The sequence below is a fragment of the Garra rufa genome, chromosome 9 (genome assembly GCF_049309525.1).
Source record: "Garra rufa chromosome 9, GarRuf1.0, whole genome shotgun sequence".
NCBI classification, from domain to species: domain Eukaryota; kingdom Metazoa; phylum Chordata; class Actinopteri; order Cypriniformes; family Cyprinidae; genus Garra; species Garra rufa.
The window spans coordinates 41,376,706-41,398,248 of record NC_133369.1 but is presented as its reverse complement, the minus strand read 5'-3'; the positions used below and the strand labels follow the sequence as shown (position 1 = coordinate 41,398,248).

At 35.7% G+C, this 21,543-nt stretch overlaps 1 protein-coding gene across 2 annotated transcripts in view; it reads right to left on the bottom strand.

The window, feature by feature from the left end:
- Positions 1-3,242: 3,242 nt before the first annotated feature.
- bbs9 (Bardet-Biedl syndrome 9) overlaps positions 3,243-21,543 on the bottom strand; it is a 192,547-nt gene continuing 174,246 nt past the window's right edge. For both annotated transcript variants that reach the window (XM_073846720.1, XM_073846721.1), the window contains one exon: positions 3,243-5,003. In XM_073846720.1, coding sequence (XP_073702821.1) covers positions 4,741-5,003 — 263 coding nt within the window. In that variant the 3' untranslated portion in view covers positions 3,243-4,740. The remainder of the gene's footprint in view (positions 5,004-21,543) is intronic.

The window sequence follows — 21,543 nt, the reverse complement described above, 5'->3', positions numbered from 1 at the left end:
ATAGAACATGATCTTTACTTGATATCCTAATGATTTTTGGCATAAAAGAATAATAATAACCGATCATTTTGACCATACAATGTATTTTTGGCTGTTGCTACAAATATACCCGTGCTACTTAAGACGGGTTTTGTGGTCCAGGGTCATATTTATGTTGGTGTGAACAAGCCTTAAAGGAGTAGTTCCCATTTTAGAACAAACATTTACAGATAATGTACTCACCCCCTTGTCATCCAAGATGTTCATGTCTTTCTTCAGTCGTAAGGAAATTATGTTTTTTAAGGAAAACATTTCAGGATTTCTCTCCATATAATGGACTTCTATGGTGCCCCCGAGTTTAAAATTTAAAAATGCAGCTTCAAAGGGCTCTAACGATCACAGCTGAGGAAAGAAGGGTCTTATCTAGCAAAACGATCAGTTATTTTCTAAAAACAGTTGATATATTTTTTTAACCTCAAATGCTCATCTTGTCTAGCTCTGTGTGTACTCTGTATAGAGATTAAAAAGGTATATAAATTGTAAAAGTTTTTAGAAAGTAACCGATCATTTCACTAGATAAGACCCTTCTTCCTCGGCTGGGATCATTTAGAGCCCATTTGAAGCTGCATTTAAACTGCATTTTGGAAGTTCAGACTCGGGGGCACCATAGAAGTCCATTATATGGAGAGAAATCCTGAAATGTTTTCCTCAAAAAACATAATTTCTTTACGACTGAAGAAAGAAAGGCATGAACATCTTGGATGACAAGGGGGTGAGTACATTATCTGTAAATTTTTGTTCTGAAAGTGAACTACTCCTTTAATTTTGTGCAATTAGCCAATCATCTGGAAAACCAACAACCTATTCAACTTTGTTTGATTTGTCTTACAGAATAGTTAATGGCATGTCTCAAATCTCACATCTTATAATGGATACTTATAGGTTAAAATGGCATTAGAGGACAAGTTACTAGTTTAGCCCAAAGTATAGTTTAATTTTTATGCGCACACTGGGGAATGTGCATAATGAGCGTGATGTAAATGTCACCATCAGCATAGTATGCGCATACTATGTGGCCATTTTTCAACCACTTTCCCCAATTTGCTTTAAGTTTAGAGGGGCTTTGTGATTTTAGCAAGCTGGGTAAAGCTGTGGAAAAACATCCAAAATTGCATACTCTGAGTAGCCACAATTTTTTGAATACATACTTATTTGAAAGTGAAGTGATGTGGGGCCAAGTATGGTAACTCAGAATTTGTTCTCTGCATTTAACCAAGTGCACACACACAGCAGGGAGTACTGAACACACACCTGGAGCAGTGGGTAGCGGTTTTTGCTGTGGCAACCGGCACTCAGGGGTTTGGTGCCCTCAGTTGTGGGTATTGAAGGTGGAAGAGAGCACTGTACCTCCCTCCACCTACAATTTCCGCTGGTACTGAGACTCAAACTCGCAACCTTCAGCCTGCTTTCTACACAGACATAAAAAAGCATGTTTCTATATAGTATGAATGTGTGTTGCATGACTGTAGTCCATCTATGAAAAAAAGGAAGAATAAAGTCTTTTTATTTTTGCGCACAAAAAGTCTTCTTGTAGATTCATTAAATTAAAGGTTGAACCACTGATTATTTTATTGATGTCCTTAACCTCTTAAAGGAGTAGTTCACTTCCAGAACAAAAGTTTACAGATAATGTACTCACCATATTATCATCCAAGATGTTCATGTCTTTCTTTCTTCAGTCGTAAAGAAATGGTGTTTTTTGAGGAAAACATTTCAGGATTTCTCTCCATATAATGGACTTCTATGGTGCCCCTGAGTTTGAAATTCCAAAATGGAGTTTAAATGCAGCTTCAAAAAACTCTAAATGATCCCAGCCGAGGAAGAAGGATCTTATCTAGCAAAACAATCAGTTATTTAAAAAAAAAAAACATTTACATTTACATCTCAAATGCTCGCCTTGCCGAGCTAGACAAGACAGGCATTCGACGTTAAAAAGTATATAAAAATATAATTTTTTTTTTTAGGAAATAACCCATCGTTTTGCTAGATCAGACCCTTTTTTCCTCAGCTGTGATCGTTTAGAGCCCTTTGAAGCTGCATTTTGGAAGTTCAAACTCAGGGGCACCATAGAAGTCCATTATATGGAGAGAAATCCTGCAATTTTTTACTCAAAAAAAAAAACATAATTTCCTTACGACTGAAGAAAGAAAGACATGAACATCTTGGATGACAAGAGGGTGAGTACATTATCTGTAAATTTTTGTTCTGAAAGTGAACTACTCCTTTAAGCTCTTTGGCATGTTTTTTTTTTTTTTTTTTCACTGATTTTGGCATACCTGAATTTAAAACAGTGCCCTACTCACATACATTGGAGTAACTTGATAAAAATGTGTCTCATTTCACAGAAAATACCCTAAATTTTAACACATGGGTGGAATAATTTATATTTTTTATTGTATTTTTTCTTAATTTTATGATAAACACAAATAAAAAAAATCAATGGGGGGCGAATTCAGATCTTATTATCTTATGTTATGTAACATAAATGCTAAAACGATGCATGTATTCTAAAAGTTTAGATTGTAAGCTTTCAAAAGATACTATATGTCTATATTTGTGCTCCAACACGTATAATAATATAATAATGCTTCAAAAAACACGTAATGACAATTCCTATATCGGTACCGGTATAACCAGTTTAAGGGGTTAATACCCTTCTGAGCCTTGAACGTGTTAATTACATTGTTGTCTATGCAGGGTCAAAAAGCTTTCGGATTTAATCAAAAATATCTTAATTTGTGTTCTGAAGATGAATGAAGGTCTTATGGGTTTGGAACGACATGAGGGCGAGTAATTACCTATCCCTTTAACTGGTTATCTTTCATTACTAAGAAGACAACAACTAAAACATATTCAGTTTAACTCATAGGTTTGGTTTTACAAATATCTAAACCGAAATTGTTCGAAGTGCTCCCAGTTGGAAATCACTACTCTAGTCTGCAGTATGATTTACATTGACTATGTATAGATGTGGGAAATATGACTCATTTCTTCCCACTAATAGCTGCACAGATCAGCACTGTAAGGAGCTGATGATTTTGTATGGAGGGGAGACATTATTATCTAGACAAATGGCCCTATCAAGTTGCCAAAATGAGGCAACATAATACAGAAACAATGCATGTAAAACCACAGAAAACTCCATTAAACATCTAATCTGGGTCCACACACACCCACACCCACAAAAGAGTTTACCATCTCACTGGAGCATTTGTACATTTTAATATTAAGTATATTATTGAGTGACATTTTTATTGCCTCATTTGACAGTGTAATTGATTTACAGAGAGAGGCTGATCTCTCTAATGTTTCAGGTTTAAAGGGAAATGTTTCCTTACATAGCTGGTACCATAAGATCACAATAAAATCTATATAACAAACATTAGTATGAGTATAATTTCGATTCAACAACTGGAACTTAATAATAATAATAATATTAATAATAAAGGTACAACTAATAAAAATCTTGATATAAAATGTAACAATGTAGTATTTTTGTATAATGAATGTTTCAGATGCCTCTTACAATGTAAATGCACTGCAAAAAATGCTTTTCCTATTTCGATTTTTAGTCTAGCTTCCAGCCCAAATATCTAAAAATTCTAAAATCAAGGATTTTCAGAAAAAAAAACAAGTTAAGTTTTTGCTTAGAACAAGCAAAATAATCTAACAGTGGTGTAAGATAAAAAATCTTATTTCCAACAGAAAACAAGATTATTTTGCTTACCCCATTGGCAGATTATTTCGTTTGTTTCAAGCAAAAACGCACTTAATTTTGACTAGTATTTCTGAAAACAAGACATTTTTACTCGTTAAGAAAATCCTTCTTGATATAAGAATTTTTAGATATTTTGGCTGGAAACAAGACAAAAAATCTAAGTAAGAAAAGCATTTTTGCAGTGTGTAGATTATTTTGACATTCTTTTTACACATTTTATGTAAACAATTTCTACAGATAAGGAACATAAACAAGACAAACTGATCTACAATACTACTTTTTTTACACCACGTGTATCTGAAAACTATAAAAATAGTCTGTACATGATTATCCATTGCTATGGCCTTGGATTCTCTATATAGTTATGAATGAGACAGTATGTGTGTATGTATGTGTTCATAAGAAACTAAAAGGTGTTGTGCAAAATTCAGAATTTAAGAATTGAAGAGTTAATTCAAGAGTTGATGTCTGGGTCTTTCATCCTGAGAAATAAAACTACACGTCCGTATGAATTAATTCTATTTTAGTTATACTTTCTTAAAGAATTCCAATTATGAATTCTGTTTACCTCAATTCAAATTCAGAAATCAGACTGGAATTTAAAAAGCGCTTTGAAATCTAAATGTGACACGAACAGATAGTGAGACAGACAGCAGAGATAAGGTGGTGTGGTTATTTTTAGCCATCTCAGTGGGGCGTGGTGCCCGTGATCAGACGTCACGCCGGGCTGCGCAGGTGGCTTACTGAGAAACAGGAGATGATGGACACACAGACTACATGCTGCAGTGGCAGACAGCTGAGTTTAAATATAAACCCCTCCTACATGTCCACTTGCCCTCGAAGAGGGTGAAAACATGCACTTTTTGATGCTAGCAACTCTAGAATTACTGCGAAAACATCAGGATGAGGTATTAACCTTTACACAGACAAACCGACTAATAACAAGCCAAAGAATTGTATCAGAGCAGCAGCTGTGAATGGATTCAGCTGTCTCCTGCCTCTGATTTCTTCTCTTTGACCTTCACTGAGGACTTCCTGGACACCTTTGTCTTCTCCTTCCCAGACTCCTTTGATGACTCCTTCTCTCTGGCTGAGGGCTCCTTTGATTCTTTAGTAGACTCTCTTTTGGACTCTTTCGAGGATTCCTTTGACGACTCTTTTTTAGACTCTTTTGATGACACCTTAGGCTCCTTCTCTTTACCAGAGTCTTTCTCCTTTTTCTCCTTGGATGATTCTTTAGATGAATCTGTTAAAAAAAATGAAACAGATGTTGTTTGTAATAATATAAAGAATATAACAATGTATATATGTGACCCTGGACCACAAAACCAGTCATAAGGTTAAATTTTACAAAACTGAGATGTATACATCATATGAAAGCTCAATAAATAAGCTTTCTATTGGTGTATTGTTTGTTAGGATAGGACAATATTTGGCTGAGATACATCTTTTTGAAAATCTGGAATCTGAGGGTGCAAAAAAATCAAAATACTGAGAAAATCACCTTTAAAGTTCTCCAAATTAAGTTCTTAACAATGCATATTACTAATCAAAAATTACATTTTGATATATTTACAGTAGGAATTTTGCAAAAAATCTACATGAAACATGATCTTTGCTTAATTTCCTAATGATTTTTGGCATAAAAGAAAAATTAATAATTTTGACCCATACAATGTATTTTTGGCTATTGCTACTAATATACCCCAGCGACTTAAGACTGGTTTTGTGGTCCAGGGTCACATATTACACTGCAAAAAATGCTTTTCTTAATTAAAATCTTTGTCTTGTTTCCAGCCAAATTATCTAAAAATTCTTAAATCAAGAAAGATTTTCTAAACAAGTGAAAATTATTGTCTTGTTTTCAGAAAAAACATGTCAAAATTAAGTGTTTTAAGAAAAAAAAATATTATTTTAAACAGAAAACAAGATTATTTTTCTTACCCCATTGGTAGATTATTTTGCTTGTTTCCAATCAAAAACACACTTAATTTTGATTTGTTTTTACTGAAAACAAGACAATAATTTTTACTCGTCTAGAAAATCCTTCTTGATTTAAGAATTTTTAGATATTTTGGCTGGAAACGAGACAAAAAATCTAAGTAAGAAAAGCGTTTTTTGCAGTGTATGATATATGTTTTGTTGCAATACCTAGTAAGTTTTCTACCTAGACAGCAATTTTAGGCATTATAGGCACTGTACTCATAAGAAAAAAGGCTGTTCTAAAACTTCTGATGAGGGATGCACCGAATGTTCGGCAACCAAAATTATTCAGCTGAAAATAGCAAAAATGCGAGAAACTGTTTAGTATCGCATCGCATGTCTTCGATGAGAAGAGAAAGGGGTGGTTGGCTGGTTACTGTATGATGACTGAAATCACGAAATGGCCTTAAACCATTAGTAAACAAACTACAGAGCATTATGTTGTCTAATACACGCACAAATTATTAGTATTTATTCTGACAGTTCTGCAGGAGCTTGTTAGACAGGGTTCAAAGTCCAAAGTGCGAGGAAAATCTGCATGATGAGAATCATTCATAAATCTGCTGCTGTCAGCAAAAAGTAGTACTGAGGACTTCTTGTGGGTTTCAACTTTCATAAATGTTAGTGTTGTAATTTTACTGTTGTTCTGTAAAAAAAAAAAAGACACAAATAATGCTAACAATCATTAAAACAGCTCTATTAATACATTTATTATAATATTCTCCTTTGCTCAGCAAGGCTGCAGTTATTTGTACATTAAAAAACACATCTGATTCAAGAAGGGGGTCTTAAAAATGGCCAAAGAAAATTATTTTACTAACTTTACTCATTTTAAGTTAAATTGTGGTTTGTTGGTAGACTATAATGTCTACTGCAATGTTAAAAATGTTCAGTGTTAAATAAATATTTTTAAATTGTTGTTTTGTAATTGATTTTTTTTCTTTGAAAAGCAAGACAAAACTGTAAAAAGCACATTTTGGCAATTTAATTTATGCAATGGTGAATTTTTTTAGGCAAAATACATAAAAAAATACACACAAAAAAAAAAAAACATGAAAAACCATGTTCGGTAATCGGCCTTCGGCCCAGTGTTTAGTTTTGTTCAGCTTTGGACAAAAATGTTCATTTCAGTGCATCCCTAAGTAATATAACAATGTACATATTATGATATATGTTTTGTTGCAATACCTAGTGAGACAGCAATTTTAGGCATTGTATGAAAAAGGCTGTTCTAAAAGGTTGCATCATAATAACTTCTGAGATACCTTACTTTGGTCAAAATTTAAAGCAGAATTTTTGCAATTTCGCTCTCATGCCACACATTTGAATAATACATTATGGACGGTGACCATATTTGCTATTTTCTTGGGGCACGTTCTGGCCAGGATTTCTATATTGTCTAAAACAGCGGTTCCCAATTCCAGTCCTCGCGCCCCACCGCTCTGCACATTTTGCATGTCTCTCTTAGTTAACACACCTGATTCAGATAACCAGCTCATTAGAAGTGAGGTCCGTGCAGGAACTGCGATCCGATTGACATGGTCCCTGCAAAGTGTTCATTGCACCCTGCTCCCTAAGCGGGGGAAATCTGTTTACTATACTTCGAAACATTCATTCACATATTTGCGCTATGCCACCGCATGTAGCGTCTTCACACACAGATGAAACTTACTAGAGAAGTGTGACATAAGTGCAACTGTAAATAAATGAATTTAAAATTTACGTCTCGCACACTTTAATGACCTTCAAATGGAACACATACGCTCGCTTCGAACTAATGAATAATGGCGGAATATCCTGTGATGTCCACTTCGAAGGGCAGTAACGTTGGAATAGAACAAACGTCAGAAGCGATGCGTGAAACACACAAAATGTGCAGAGCGGTGGGTCGCGAGGACTGGAATTGGGAACCGCTGGTCTAAAATATCCAGGTTTTTGCTTTATTTTCCTGTTTTCATACTTGAAGGTAACCAAGATGAAGCGATCATCTCTTCCTCTTTACTAGTTATAACATGAAATAAACTTAAATGAATCTCAGAAAGTATTTGGTTTCACCTTTAGAAAGACATCAATACACACTATTTTTCAAGTTCAAGTCCACCAAGGTAATCTACCCTCCTGTCTGGCAGATTCGGTGTTAAGATTGGTCAGACTGCTTGTCAATCAAACTCTCAGCGAAGGGTGAATTGCATGGATTATTTACAGATAAACCATAGTGCACTGCAATAAATCTAGCAAAAATCCATCCAATATGGAATATTTTTGTGTAATTTTATGCATTTTACTATATCACATGCAAAACAGGACTGATTGCAAACGATGTAATAACAGTATTAATAGTAATAGTACACGTTGACATTCTTTTGAATTTTAAATGTACTAAACTGCAGCATCATCATTACAAATGTGTAATTACAAATATACTAAGAAGAAATTAAATGTCAATAGAAATGACATTTATATTTTAGTTTACTATAAATGCTTCCAGTACATTTGAACTACATTTCAAAGACAGTCGAAAATCTGAAATTACACCAGCATCAGAACAGGCAGAATATTGCTGGAAAAAGAGTATGAGAGTCAGACAGCCATTAGAAATTCTTTGTGTGTGTGTTTGGGTGAGTGTGTGTTGGGGGGTAGGGAGCAGATCTTTTTGTTGTGTACCAGGTGCCATTGTCACTCAGTGTCAGTCACAGCAGGCAGTCAACTCAGCACTTACACACTCACAGATACCATGTCTACTAAAGGAGTGATATATGTGCGTCTCTAAACAGTCTTTAAACAGTCACAGCCGTTTGCATCCTCTGGGGGCTGGTCTCAATCCTCCACCTGTGTGCTAGACGCCTGTGAGCCGCAGTCACGCTGGGGCTCGTGGGTAGACAGACAGCTCCTGTAGGGCTGTATCCGCAGGGAGCAGCTTAATAAGGCTTTCCCTGAGGTGCTGAGCAGCAGCCGCAGGCTTAATGACACTGACAAGACTGCAGACGTCCCCTCGCAGACAGACAATCGCACGACACCCTTCATCTCTCAGATGAGACTGTGATTGTGTGCGTGTGGTTGTGTAGTGTGAATCCACAGACAAAGACTCAACAAGATGTGTATGTGAACTGCTCCCCTACATATGACCGTTATCTGATGTTTAACAACAGAGAGCCCACATCACCTGAGGAATCGGCAGTAGATATCTTTACTGACACATTCAACGACACAGACTGAGTACAGCAGTGCCCTACACTTGGGGCTTTCACACCTTTTATGACAAGGACCCCCAAATATGAAAAATATACAGTCAAGCCCGAAATTATTCACACCCCTGGCTAATACTGACTTAAAGTTTCTTTTATTCAACCAACAAGTTTTTTTTTTTGACCGGAAATGACACAGGCATCTCCTAAAAGATAATAAGACGATGTACAAAAGGCATCATTGTGGGAAAAAATATTTCTCTGCTTTTTATTTACATTTGAACAGAAAGTGGCATGTCCAAATTATTTATACCCTTTGCAAACTGTCCCAGTCTATGGGAAAATCCAAAGTTCTATACCATTCCAAATAGTCCAAGCTGTTTTAAAGCATCCTAATTACCCTGATTCATTGGGAACAGCTGTTTTAATCAACTCAACAGGTGAAAAACAGAAGCTCTCTGCTGTTGGTTTGTGGACAGTCATGGCTAAGACAAAGGAGCTCACTGAGGACCTGCGGCTGCGCATTGTGGCTGCTCACAAGTCAGGAAAGGGCTATAAGACCATATCTAAATGTTTTGAAGTTCCAGTGGCTACAGTGCAAAGTATTATTAAAAAAATACAAGACGTTTCACACTGTGAAAAATCTCAGAGGACGTGGTCGGAAACCAAAAGTGACACCTGTGCTGGCCAGGAGGATAGTGAGAGAGGTAAAAAGCAATCCAGGAATCACCACCAAGGCCATCCTGATGAATCTGGGCTCTGCTGGTGGCAACATCTCAAGGCAGATAGTCAAACAGAAACAAAAATTAAATTGTTTGGCCACAATGATGTAGCCTTCATTTGGCATAAAAAAGGAGAAGCCTTCAACCCTAAAAACACCATCCCCACTGTCAAACATGGTGGTGTGAACCTAATGTTTTGGGGGTTTTTTTAGCCGGTGGACCAGGGAACCTAATCACAGTAAACGGCACCATGAAAAAGGAGCAATACATCAAAATTCTCAACAACAACATCAGGCAGTCTGCAGAAAATTTGGCCATGGACACCGGTGGACTTTTTAGCATGACAACGACCCAAAACACACAGCAAAAGTGGTGAAGAAATGGTTAGCAGACAAAAACATTAACGTTTTGCAGTGGCCCAGTCAGAGTCCTGACTTAAATCCAATTGAGAATCTGTGGAGGGAGCTAAAGATCAGGGTGATGGCAAGGAGACCCTCCAACCTGAAAGAGTTGGAGCTCATCGCTAAAGATGAATAATACCAGTGAAATACCAGTGATAAGAATGGTGATTTTTCACAGTGTGAAACGTCTTGTATTTTTACCAGTGGAGTCATGCAAAAAGCTGGTCAGCAATTATAGGAAGCGTTTGATTGCTGTAATAGTCAATAAAGGCTTTTCTATTGATTATTGAAAAGGGTATGAATAATTTTGGACATGCCACTTTTTGTTCAAATGTAAATAAAAGCTGAGAAATATTTTTTCCCACAATCATGCCTCTTGTACATCGTCTTATTTTCTTTTGGGAGAAGCCTGTATCGTTTCCGGTAAAAACAAACAAACAAACAAAAAAAAAAACCTGCTGGTTGAATAAAAGTAACTTTAAGTCAGAATTTGCCAGGGGTATGAATAATTTCGGGCTTGACTGTATATATGGGTCAATGACGTGACACCTACATTTTCTGTCCGATTGCATTTTTTCAGTATTAGTCAGCTGCAAATATGGTTTGACCCCAAAAAAATTCTAACAAAAGGTTTCTCAGTGGTTTACAGTAGTATCAGATGTACTTAAAAACATACTAAAAGTTTACCAAAGTTTGACTCCAAGAAAGGCCCCATTTTCAAAATGGCGGCCGTCAGGTCCTTAAAATGACCATTACTCCTTTGTATTCCTCTTAGACCATGAATACTGGTGCCTGATACATGTTTTGGCCATGTAATATTTTAATTAGCATATTTGCATGATAGATACAGGTAAATTATAAAATTAAAATATAAATATCTAAATTAAAATGTTGTGGAAAAGTTAATTTATTTCAGTAATTCAACTCAAATTGTGAAGCTTGTGTATTAAAGGAGTCATCGGATGCCCATTTTCCACAAGTTCATATGATTCTTTAGGGTCTTAATGAAAAGTCTGTAATATACTTTGGTTAAAAATTCTCAATAGTAGTGTAAAAAAACACCCTTTTACCTTGTCAAAATCAGCTCTGCAAAATATCAGCTCATTTTATCGCATGGGCCCTTTAAATGCAAATGAGCTCTGCTCGCCCCACCCCTCTCTGCTGAGGGATTAGGAGCTGTAATGTTTACTTTAGCCGCGTTTAGCTGCATTTAGCCGTGTTTATCGGCAAAACTTGCCAACGAGCACATTATTAAGATTCACACGAACAGAGACGCATATGTAGATCGGGATCGGCGCTTTCCTTTTAAAAACGAAAGTAACGTTGTCCTCTACCTCTTAAGCAGCTCAGATGTTGGGAGCAAATGACTACTGCTATGTTCATTATTACATCCAACAACAGAACACCTCAATCGCTCAATTAGAGTCTTCCTCTGCACCTGATTCACACAATGGCGATCGGAGTCAGACTGTTTCAGCTCGGTGAGGGCGGGGCTAAGGTAAGACGCTCATGTCAATCTACTATCGTGGGAGTGGCCTCTGTTGGTGTTCCGTCACAACGACAAGAAGCTGAGAATGACCCAATTTTAAAAAGGGGATATTACTTTTAAAGATTAAAAAAATACCACTGGGTGGATTTTTATCATTGTAGGGTGGTTGTGTACACAAACTGCCAACACACATTAATGTTCAAACAAAATCTAAAAGTTAGTTTTGCATCTGATGACCCCTTTAAATAAATTCATTTCACACAGACTGAAGTAGTTTAAGTCTTTGGTTCTTTTAATCGTGATGATTTGGCTCACATTTAACAAAAACCCACCAATTCACTATCTCAACAAATTAGAATACGCTGACTTGCAAATCAGCTAATCAACTCAAAACACCTGCAAAGGTTTTCTGAGTCTTCAAAATGGTCTCTTAGTTTGGTTCACTAAGCTACACAATCATGGGGAAGACTGTTGATCTGAAAGTTGTCCAGAAGACAATCATTGACACCCTTCACAAGGAGGGTAAGCCACAAACATTCATTGCCAAAGAAACTGGCTGTTCACAGAGTGCTGTATCCAAGCATGTTAACAGAAAGTTAAGTGGAAGGAAAAAGTGTGGAAGAAAAAGATGCACAACCAACCGAGAGAACCGCAGCCTTGAGAGGCTTGTCAAGCAAAATTGATTCAAGAATTTGGGTGAATTTCACAAGGAATAGACTGGACTTGCGGCAAAGCACCAAGAGCCACCACACACAGACGTGTCAAGGAATTTGGCTACAGTTGACATATTCCTCTTGTTAAGCCACTCCTGAACCACAGACAACATCAGAGTCGTCTTACCTGGGCCAAGGAGAAGAAGAAATGAACTGTTGCCCAGTGGTCCAAAGTCCTCTTTTCAGATGAGAGCAAGGTCCTGGAGTCCGGAGGAAGGGTGGAGAAGCTCATAGCCCAAGTTGCTTGAAGTCCAGTGTTAAGTCTGTGATGATTTGGGGTGCAAAGTCATCTGCTGGTGTTGGTCCACTGTATTTTTTTGAAAACCAAGTCACTGCACCCTTTTACCAAGAAATTTTAGAGCACTTCATGCTTTCTTCTGCTGACCAGCTTTTTAAAGATGCTGATTTCATTTTCCAACAGGATTTGGTACCTGTCCACACTGTCAAAAGCACCAAAAGTTGGTGAAATGACCATGGTGTTGGTGTGCTTGACTGGCCAGCAAACTCACCAGACCTGAACCCCATAGAGAATCTCTGGGGTATTGTCAAGAGGAAAACGAGAAACAAGAGACCAAAAAATGCAGATGAGCTGAAGGCCACTGTCAAAGAAACCTGGGCTTCCATACCACCTCAGCAGTGCCACAGACTGATCACTTCCATGCCACGCTGAATTGAGGCAGTAATTAAAGCAAAAGAAGTATTGAGTACATATACAGTAAATGGACATACTTTCCAGAAGGCCAACAATTCACTAAAAAGTTTTTTTTTATTAGTCTTATGAAGTATTCTAATTTGTTGAGAGAGTGAATTGGTGGGTTTTTGTTAAATGTGAGGCAAATCATCACAATTAAAAGAACCAAAGACTTAAACTAGTTCACTCTGTGTGCAGTGAATTTATTTAATAGACAAGTTTCACAATTTAAGTTGAATTACTGAAATGAATGAACTTTTCCACAACATTCTAATTTATTGAGATGCACCTGAAAGTGATTACAAGTACAATTATATACTGTATTAAAGCAACTTGAAATAAGTGACCATTTAGAGGGTTCACACACAGGCCTCTGTTCGGACTAATTCAGAGTTTTTTTTTTATGATCAAAGTTATACAGCTCCAATTTAAGGAACTTTTGGGTGCAGTAACTTTTACATTGAATGTCAAGTCTGTGTTTTAGAAGAAAAAAAAGAGCTGTATGTGTCCAAAAACATGTACTGAGTAGGAGTTACATGACATAGGCTAAATCGTTTAAAACTCTGGTTCACCCCAAACAAAGATAAAACCTTACAGTAATCGCACAACATCATGTATTCCATAAGTATGTAATCATGTCTGTGCAATTTAGACGAGTCCAATGGATTCATAGACCCAGAAAACATTGGGTTAGACACCAAGATTACTTGGCTAGGTCAAATAATGAAGGAGTTAGGATATTTTAAGGGTTTTCTGCCCATCTTGGACGCCATCTTGAAAATGACACCTTTCTAGTGGTCAAACTTTGGTAAACTTTTAGTATGTTATTAAGGACACCTAATACTACAAAAAACAGCTGAGAAACCTTTTGTTAGAATTTTTTTGGGGTTAGGTGTTTTTTTTTCATATATGCAGCCGCCTATATGGTAAAATTGGTTTAAATGCATTAAAAAGATGCCATATATAAGAAGTACCTCTCCCATGTATGTACTCACTTTGACTTTTCTAAAAACATTAGTTGTTTGTAATTTTTCTGATATTAAAAGTGTCAAAATATCACGTGGTGCAACTGTCCGGGCATAACTTCTGTTTTGGAAACCACTTTGAAATTACCTAAATTTATTCCGATTGATTTTCTGCACTATTTGGCATGATTTCCAAAATGTTTTGTAATCCTGTATAAAATTGCAATCGTTTGTATTTATATTTCCATCATAATATACGAACAAATTTTGTCCGATAACGTCCATCTTATGAAATATCATGTGGTGCGACCATCAAGAAACTACCATTTTGGGACTTTTATGCTGAAATCCATTCAAAGATAGGACGTTGCATAAAATTCAAGGCATTAATGTTTGCCTACAAAACCACCACTGGCTCTGCACCCCTTTACCTAAATTCATTACTTCAGACTTATGTGCCCTCTAGAAGCTTGTTCTGCAAGTGAGCGGCGCATTATTGTGTCATCCCAAAGAGACACAAAATCACTTTCAAGGACTTTCACATTAAATGTACCCTCCTGGTGGAATGACCTGCCCAACTCAATCCGAACAGCTGAGTCCTCAGCCATCTTCAAGAATCTGCTAAAAGCACATCTCTTCCATCTTTATTTGACCATCTAACTCTAGCACCCTCTATTCTAATTCTATTCTAAAAAAAAAAAAAAAAAAAAAAAAAACTTGCCCTTTTAGACTTATTCTATATTAATTTACGTATTGCTTGTTTTCTTAAAAAAACAAAAACAAACAAAAAAACTAACACTAGCTTCTCTTTTCTTGTTGAATTCTATCTCTATTAATTTACTTATTGCTTGTTTAATCTATTTTCTTTTTTTTATTATATAATTTTAAAAACCTTGATACGTGTACTGCGTTAGGCTAAATGGGACTTGTCATAGCAATTGCATGTTATTGCTCTTTTGTTGATTTTGATTGCTTCCATTGTCCTCCTTTGTAAGTCGTTTTGAATAAAAGTGTCTGCTAAATGACTAAATGTAAATGTAAGTCTTTCAAATTTGGAAAAAAATAACCTAGAAAACATGAAAGACAAAGCAGGTTACTTTTGGTTTGAAACAAAGTCTTAGAGTTCAAAATTTATCTTTTTTCTTTTTTTTTTTTTAAGAAATTCAAACAAATACCATTTTGTGGCTCTTTATTGTGTCCTGCCAGATCGCTATAGCACTTCAGTTCAAGCGGCTGATCATGAACCGATCATCTCTTTATCTTTACTAGTTATAGCATGAAATAAACATAAAGGAACATCAGAAGGTATCTTGTTTCAACCATGACAATACGTCAATACACAAGTTCAAGTCCACCGACATCTAATCTACTCTCCTGTTCGGCCAATACTGTGCAACGTTCAGAAATAATTGGGGCAAAAGAAATGCCATGTGATGCACTTTTCACACGTGTCTTTGCATAGATTTTTGATGATATAAGGTCTTTGTGTCATTTGGAGCGACCACTCATCATGTGGTGTGACCAATTATAGCAATAACTGTATTAAATTAAAATGATATAATTTCTGTGGTTGAAATATGAATCACTGCTACAGTATGCTTAAGTGAATGGCATTTTTAAAATTTACAAGTCAAACAAGTCTAACTACATTTAAGAAGGCAACTCTGAAATTATAGAACAAAAATATGAGATCATTATTTACAAAAACTCAATAGAAATGCAAATGCGTTGTTTATAAACACTTTAATTATTGCGAACATCTAAAAAAATGTTAAGCATGTTAAGGAAATGAATTAATTTTAATATAAATCATGGTCACACCACATGACATTTTTTAAGGCTACAGCCAATTCATCTAGATTAAAAAAATACTAAAATGACTTTTTAAAAAATTAATATGAATTTATGTGAACACAACATTCTTAATGTCTGAAGAATTACAACAGATATAACTACTTTTGTATTTTACAATTGGCTTGTTGAAAATCTTTATACGTCAATGACCCATATATTTTTTTCACTCAAATATTCAATGGACTCCATAACATCCACCAGCCAGAGGAGTTTCTGTTACTATAGCAATGGCAATAATAGCAAAAGCGCTCAGCTGTGACTCCCCACTCCCATAAATCAGCATAAATGAGTCTCTCTAAACTTTTAAACTCTTTGCAATTTTACAACATTTAATAAACTTCTTCAGTATATCTTTTGTGTGTGAGAGTAAAGGCAATTCAGAGAAAAGTTTCTAAACACAAAAGTTAGAAATGTATTGCTGAAAACATGTTACAAAGACTATGAACCATGTAGTACTGCATTGTGGAGTTAGACCGTTAAACAGTTATTCACCATTTTTGTGTTTAGGATTTATTAGGCAGGCCTGAAATCATGTGGGTATGGTTTCAGCACCAACAACACAAGTTTGATAGCAGAGAATATGCTTTTTTTTTTCAAGATTTAGATTTTTTTTTTAAATTAATTAATTTTTTGTTATCATTAAAATTTGGCTGGGTGGTTAATAACACATCTTTTCTGTGGTGTGGCAAACTCAGAACACATATAAGACCCTGGAAGAACAAAACCAGTCATAAGTCGGGTATATTTGTAGCAATAGCCAACAATATACTGTATGGGTCAACGTTATCGATTTTTCTTTAAAAAAAACATTAGGATATTAAGTAAAGATCATGTTCCAGGAAGACATTTTGTTAATTTCCTACAGTAAATATATCAAAACTTATTTTTTGATTAGTAATATGCATGGCTAAGAACTTCATTTGGACAACTTTAAAGGCGATATTCTCAATATTTTGAGTTTTTTGAACCCTCAGATTCCAGATTTTCAAATAGTAGCCAAATATTGTCCTATCCCAACAAACCATACATCAATGGAAAGCTTATTTATTCTTTACAACTTTTATTGTACTATTGTATAAGTTTTATTGTACTAGCATTTCTGAGTATGTAATTTGCAGTCATTGCTGGTCCTGTCTTACTTGGCAACTACATAAACAGTTTCAGAAAGATTGCACAAATTATGTACAAGGTTTTTTTTCATGTAGACATTTCTGTTGATTGTAAAAGGACTTTTGTTTTGTTTTGAAAACTATTCTTGTTAAAGACATTATGTCACCCCCTGAAGAGAATACACAACAAATGTGAATGAGCAGAACGAGTGAAGTGCTCTCACTGCACAAGAAACACAAGACGAGCATCAATGGGCAGCTGCTGGTTTCCATTCCCAACACACAAAGACTAAAAACCTCTCAGCTAAAAATACACACACACACTGGTATTTCTGTCATTATGTGGACATTCCAAAGACGTAATGGTTTTTATACTGTACAAACTGTATTTTGATCTAAATACACACCTCACACAAAACTACAGGCATTTTTAGATTCTCAAAAACTTCATTCTGTATGATTTATAAGCTTATTTCCTCATGAGCACCAAATATGTCCGCACAAGGTATTACTATCCTTGTGGTGACATTTGGGCCCCCTGAATAGCATATTGACTCCCGTCTACATGTCTATATGTGTACATGTTTATTTGTGCTTCTAGATTAGTTTTCGATTTGGTACAAACAAATGTGGTTTGATCACTTACATCTGACCACTTAGACAGTCTAAGTCAAAAAAATAAACACACTGACTTGTTCTTTATTACCATATTTTAGGACAATGAAATATATGAGATACATGAGTATTATGAAATGACCGAAAACAAATCAAAATGTTAGATTTGATTTTCTTCAAAGGAGCCACTTTTGCCGAGAGTACGACTCTGCTCACTCTAGACATTCCCTCAGTCGAATTCATGTGGTGCATCTTAGGATGCTTTCTGAACAGTAATAAAGAAGTTCTCATGTATGCTGGACACTTGCTGGCCCATTTTCTATGGCCTAATGTGGACCCTATACATGGGTAAAGAAGGTACAAAGGTGTTGCTTTGAGGGTACTGCCCCAGTGACAAGATGTTGTACAATGTTTGCACCTTTACAGTTGAAGTCAAAAGTTTAAATACACCTTGCAGAATGTTATTTTACCAAAATAAGAGGGATCATACAAAATACATGTTATTTTTTATTTAGTACTGACCTGAATACGATATTTCACATAAAAGATGTCCACAAGAGAAAATGATAGCTGAATTTATAAAAATGACCCCGTTCAAAAGTTTACATTCACTTAATTTTTAATACTGTGTTGTTACCTGAATGATCCACAGCTGTGTTTGTTTAAATGATAGTTGAACGATAGTTTCATGAGTGCCTTGTTTGTCCTGAACCGTTAAACTTCAGAAAATCTATCAGGTTGCACAAATTATTTGGTTTTTCAGCATTTTTGGGTATTTGAACCCTTTCCAACAATGACTGTATGATTTTGAGATGCATCTTTTCACACTGAGGACAACTGAGGGACTCATATGCAACTATTACAGAAGGTTCAAACGCTCACTGATGCTTCAGAAGGAAAGACCAAGCATTAATTACTTACATGTTTCCAAGAAGACTTAATAAAGTAAATTTACCCAGATCTTCAAATTCCAAAAATGTTCACCCTCTGGCTCTCAGTTGTCCTCAGTGTGGAAAGATGGACCTCAAAATCATACAGTCATTGTTGGAAGGGGTTCAAATACACAAAAAGCTGTAAAACCAAATAATTTGTGGAACCTGAAGGATTTTTCTGAAAAACAGCGGGCATTTTAACTATTTAGGACAAACAAGGGACTCATGAACAACTATCACTAAATGAAAAAAAATAAAAATCATTCAGGTAACAACACAGTATTAAGAATCAAGTGTATGTAAACTTTTGAACAGGGTCATTTATACATTCAACTATTATTTTCTCTTGTGGACTACATGTAAACCTCTTTTATATGAAATATCTTCATATAAAGTCAATACTAAATAAAAAATAACATGCATTTTGTATGATCCCTCTTAGTTTAATAAAAAAGTATTAACATTTTGCAGATTCTGCAAAGTGTATGTAAACTTTTGACTTCAACTGTATTTCTAACAGTGTATGGACAGTCATGAGGAGTGCTTGTCTCGCAAGTTTAAGTATAAAGTGTGTGGAAAGTTTAAGCTCTTGCAGAAAGACAAAATGGTTGGATGGTGATGTGAGAATACCAGTGTTTGAGTTATGTCTGCAGGATGTTTTATCCGGTGTATGAATGCGAGTGTGTGTTTGAGGCTGTGTGAGGTCCTGTTTTATTTACAGTTTACTTCATAAACACATAACCATTATCACAGTTTGTTTATTAAGACAATTGCAATGTACTAGAAAAATGGCAAACCAAGAAAAACTGCAAAGAGATATCAAAACGAATAAAAGTTACATAACACACTACAAACAAGCAAACTAAAACCATAAGAGTAAAGACAGCATTTAATTTCGTAACCAGTGAAACCAGTGAAAAGACAGGCCAAAATTGACAAAATACTGCCCTTAGAGTTCATTCAGTAGCCAAGAACTTCTTTGGAGAGGGAAGCATATTTTACAACAACTATTGAAGAACACAGCAAGGTACAGGGAGTGCATGTTGAGGACAAGGACCCTAAAGTGGCTTCATCCTAACTTGCATCAACACTGATCAATGCATTGATCTCTAAGAGTTCATGAGTTCAACTAACAACGCTGACTTCTTTGCCACTGACCTTTTAAAGCATCAGCTAATCTTTATCGTTCTATTCACTTTGATGCACACTTCTCACTTGTTCCCTGGCAATGCTGTTCAGTGACGCTATGTGCGATGTTCATGTTGACGCCCTGAATTGAATCAGAGAAAGCCCCAAAAGAAACACCAGTGACTAAGATAAAGTGCCCAATTAAAATGATTAGAGTCTTGCTCAAATTCAAATGGATAAAGTTATTAGCATTAACTGTCCTCTGGCAATCAAAAACATAAAGAGGAATTATAAACATGCGTGTGTGTGTGTGTGTGTGTGTGTGTGTGTGTGTGTTTTATGTTTATTTATTCTTTTTCAAAGGTCAGTGCAATAACAGACTTTCAGTATCTCCTACAACTAAAAAGCTGCAATTTAATTCTTTTCATGTGAAATAAACCTATTATCAAGCAGAGTTGAGTTTACAGACCTGTTGCAATGACAGCTTTGAGATGAGTTTCAAAGAAGAGAACAACCGAGGATCAAGTCAGCAATTAAATCTAGAGATAACTCTGAAGAAAAAGGCACTGGGGTCCTTAAAAGTAACGAATGAAAATGAATAAAGTCTGTAAAGAACAGAAAGAAAATTACAGAAAGATTGTTTATCATTACCATCTGTTATATCTAATCCTTGGATGTTAATCATGAAATCCAATAGAGAAGACAAGTCTTGCTGACCTGATGTCAGCATAAGATTTTCCTCATGTTTTAAAAAAAGCACTTCTTCAGACGGTGGCCTATAAAAAAACAGCATGCACTTCTTTAAGAAAAAACGTTATTTAAGAAAAAAGACTTGAGGTGACAAAAGAAATACAATATACAGAAATGTGTGATTAATTCCAAGAATCAAAACTCTCTAGAGAACTGAGCTGGAAATGGAACAGGAAGGGAACGAACATAAATATTGGATTGCTAAGAGATGAATATATCCTTTAGTGAGTTGTACACTGTAAAAGGCATTCAATTTGTCTATGTCAACCAGTCATTGTAAACTAAATATTTATATTATCTTTTCTAAACATTACACAAAACAACATGTATATGATTGAGGCTATGACGATATTGATGCATTAATCTAAGACAAACTGTCCACATTGTGTACATCAATTAGACTGATTATTGATGGTGCACATTTCCACAGATCTCCATGACCGATGTGCTTTTTGTACATTTAAACAAGATTTGTAAGGTTAGAATTCTGGGGAAAAAGCTGGAGCTGGTGTCTAGAGGTAAAATAGGAGACTGCAGTAAATCACTGTTTTGCTTGAACAGCAAAAGACAACATAAAATCCATAACTAATGCATTACATCAGTCAAAAGATAGGAGTTTGCTAAATGTATTTGTGTGGTATTTACAGGTGCCGGTCATATAATTAGAATATCTTCAAAAAGTTGAATTACTTCACTAATTCCATTCAAGAAGTGAAACTTGTATAATGTATACATTAATTCCACACAGACTGATTATATATATCGTTATCGGCGTTAACGTGCTGCGTTAACGTGAGACTTTTATCGGGCGATAAAAAAAATATCGCCGTTAATCTATTCTCAAAATTGGGTTGGGAGCTGGGTCTAAACTACGCAAGATATGATGACTTTCACCTTGATAGTTTAACGCGGATGTATACCGAAGACTATAGAATATGGTCGCGCGTTTACGTCTCCTCCGCCAAAACACAGACGGGATCACGTCGTCCTCCATTCATAAAAACCGAATCTACTATAGCGCGAAATGCCACGTAAATTCGTCGTTTTTTGGATTCATAAATCAAATATGGTCTGTCACTTAATTCAAATCGCGATATGGACTAGTGTCTGTGAAAACTGAAATGTAAAAAGACCGTTTTAATATGAATCCGGTATGTTCCGTTTGCCTAGCTGTATGTATGAAATTCATACTATGAATGGTGGAGACGCGCTTTTACTACACGCATACTGAAACACACGTGACGCTCCC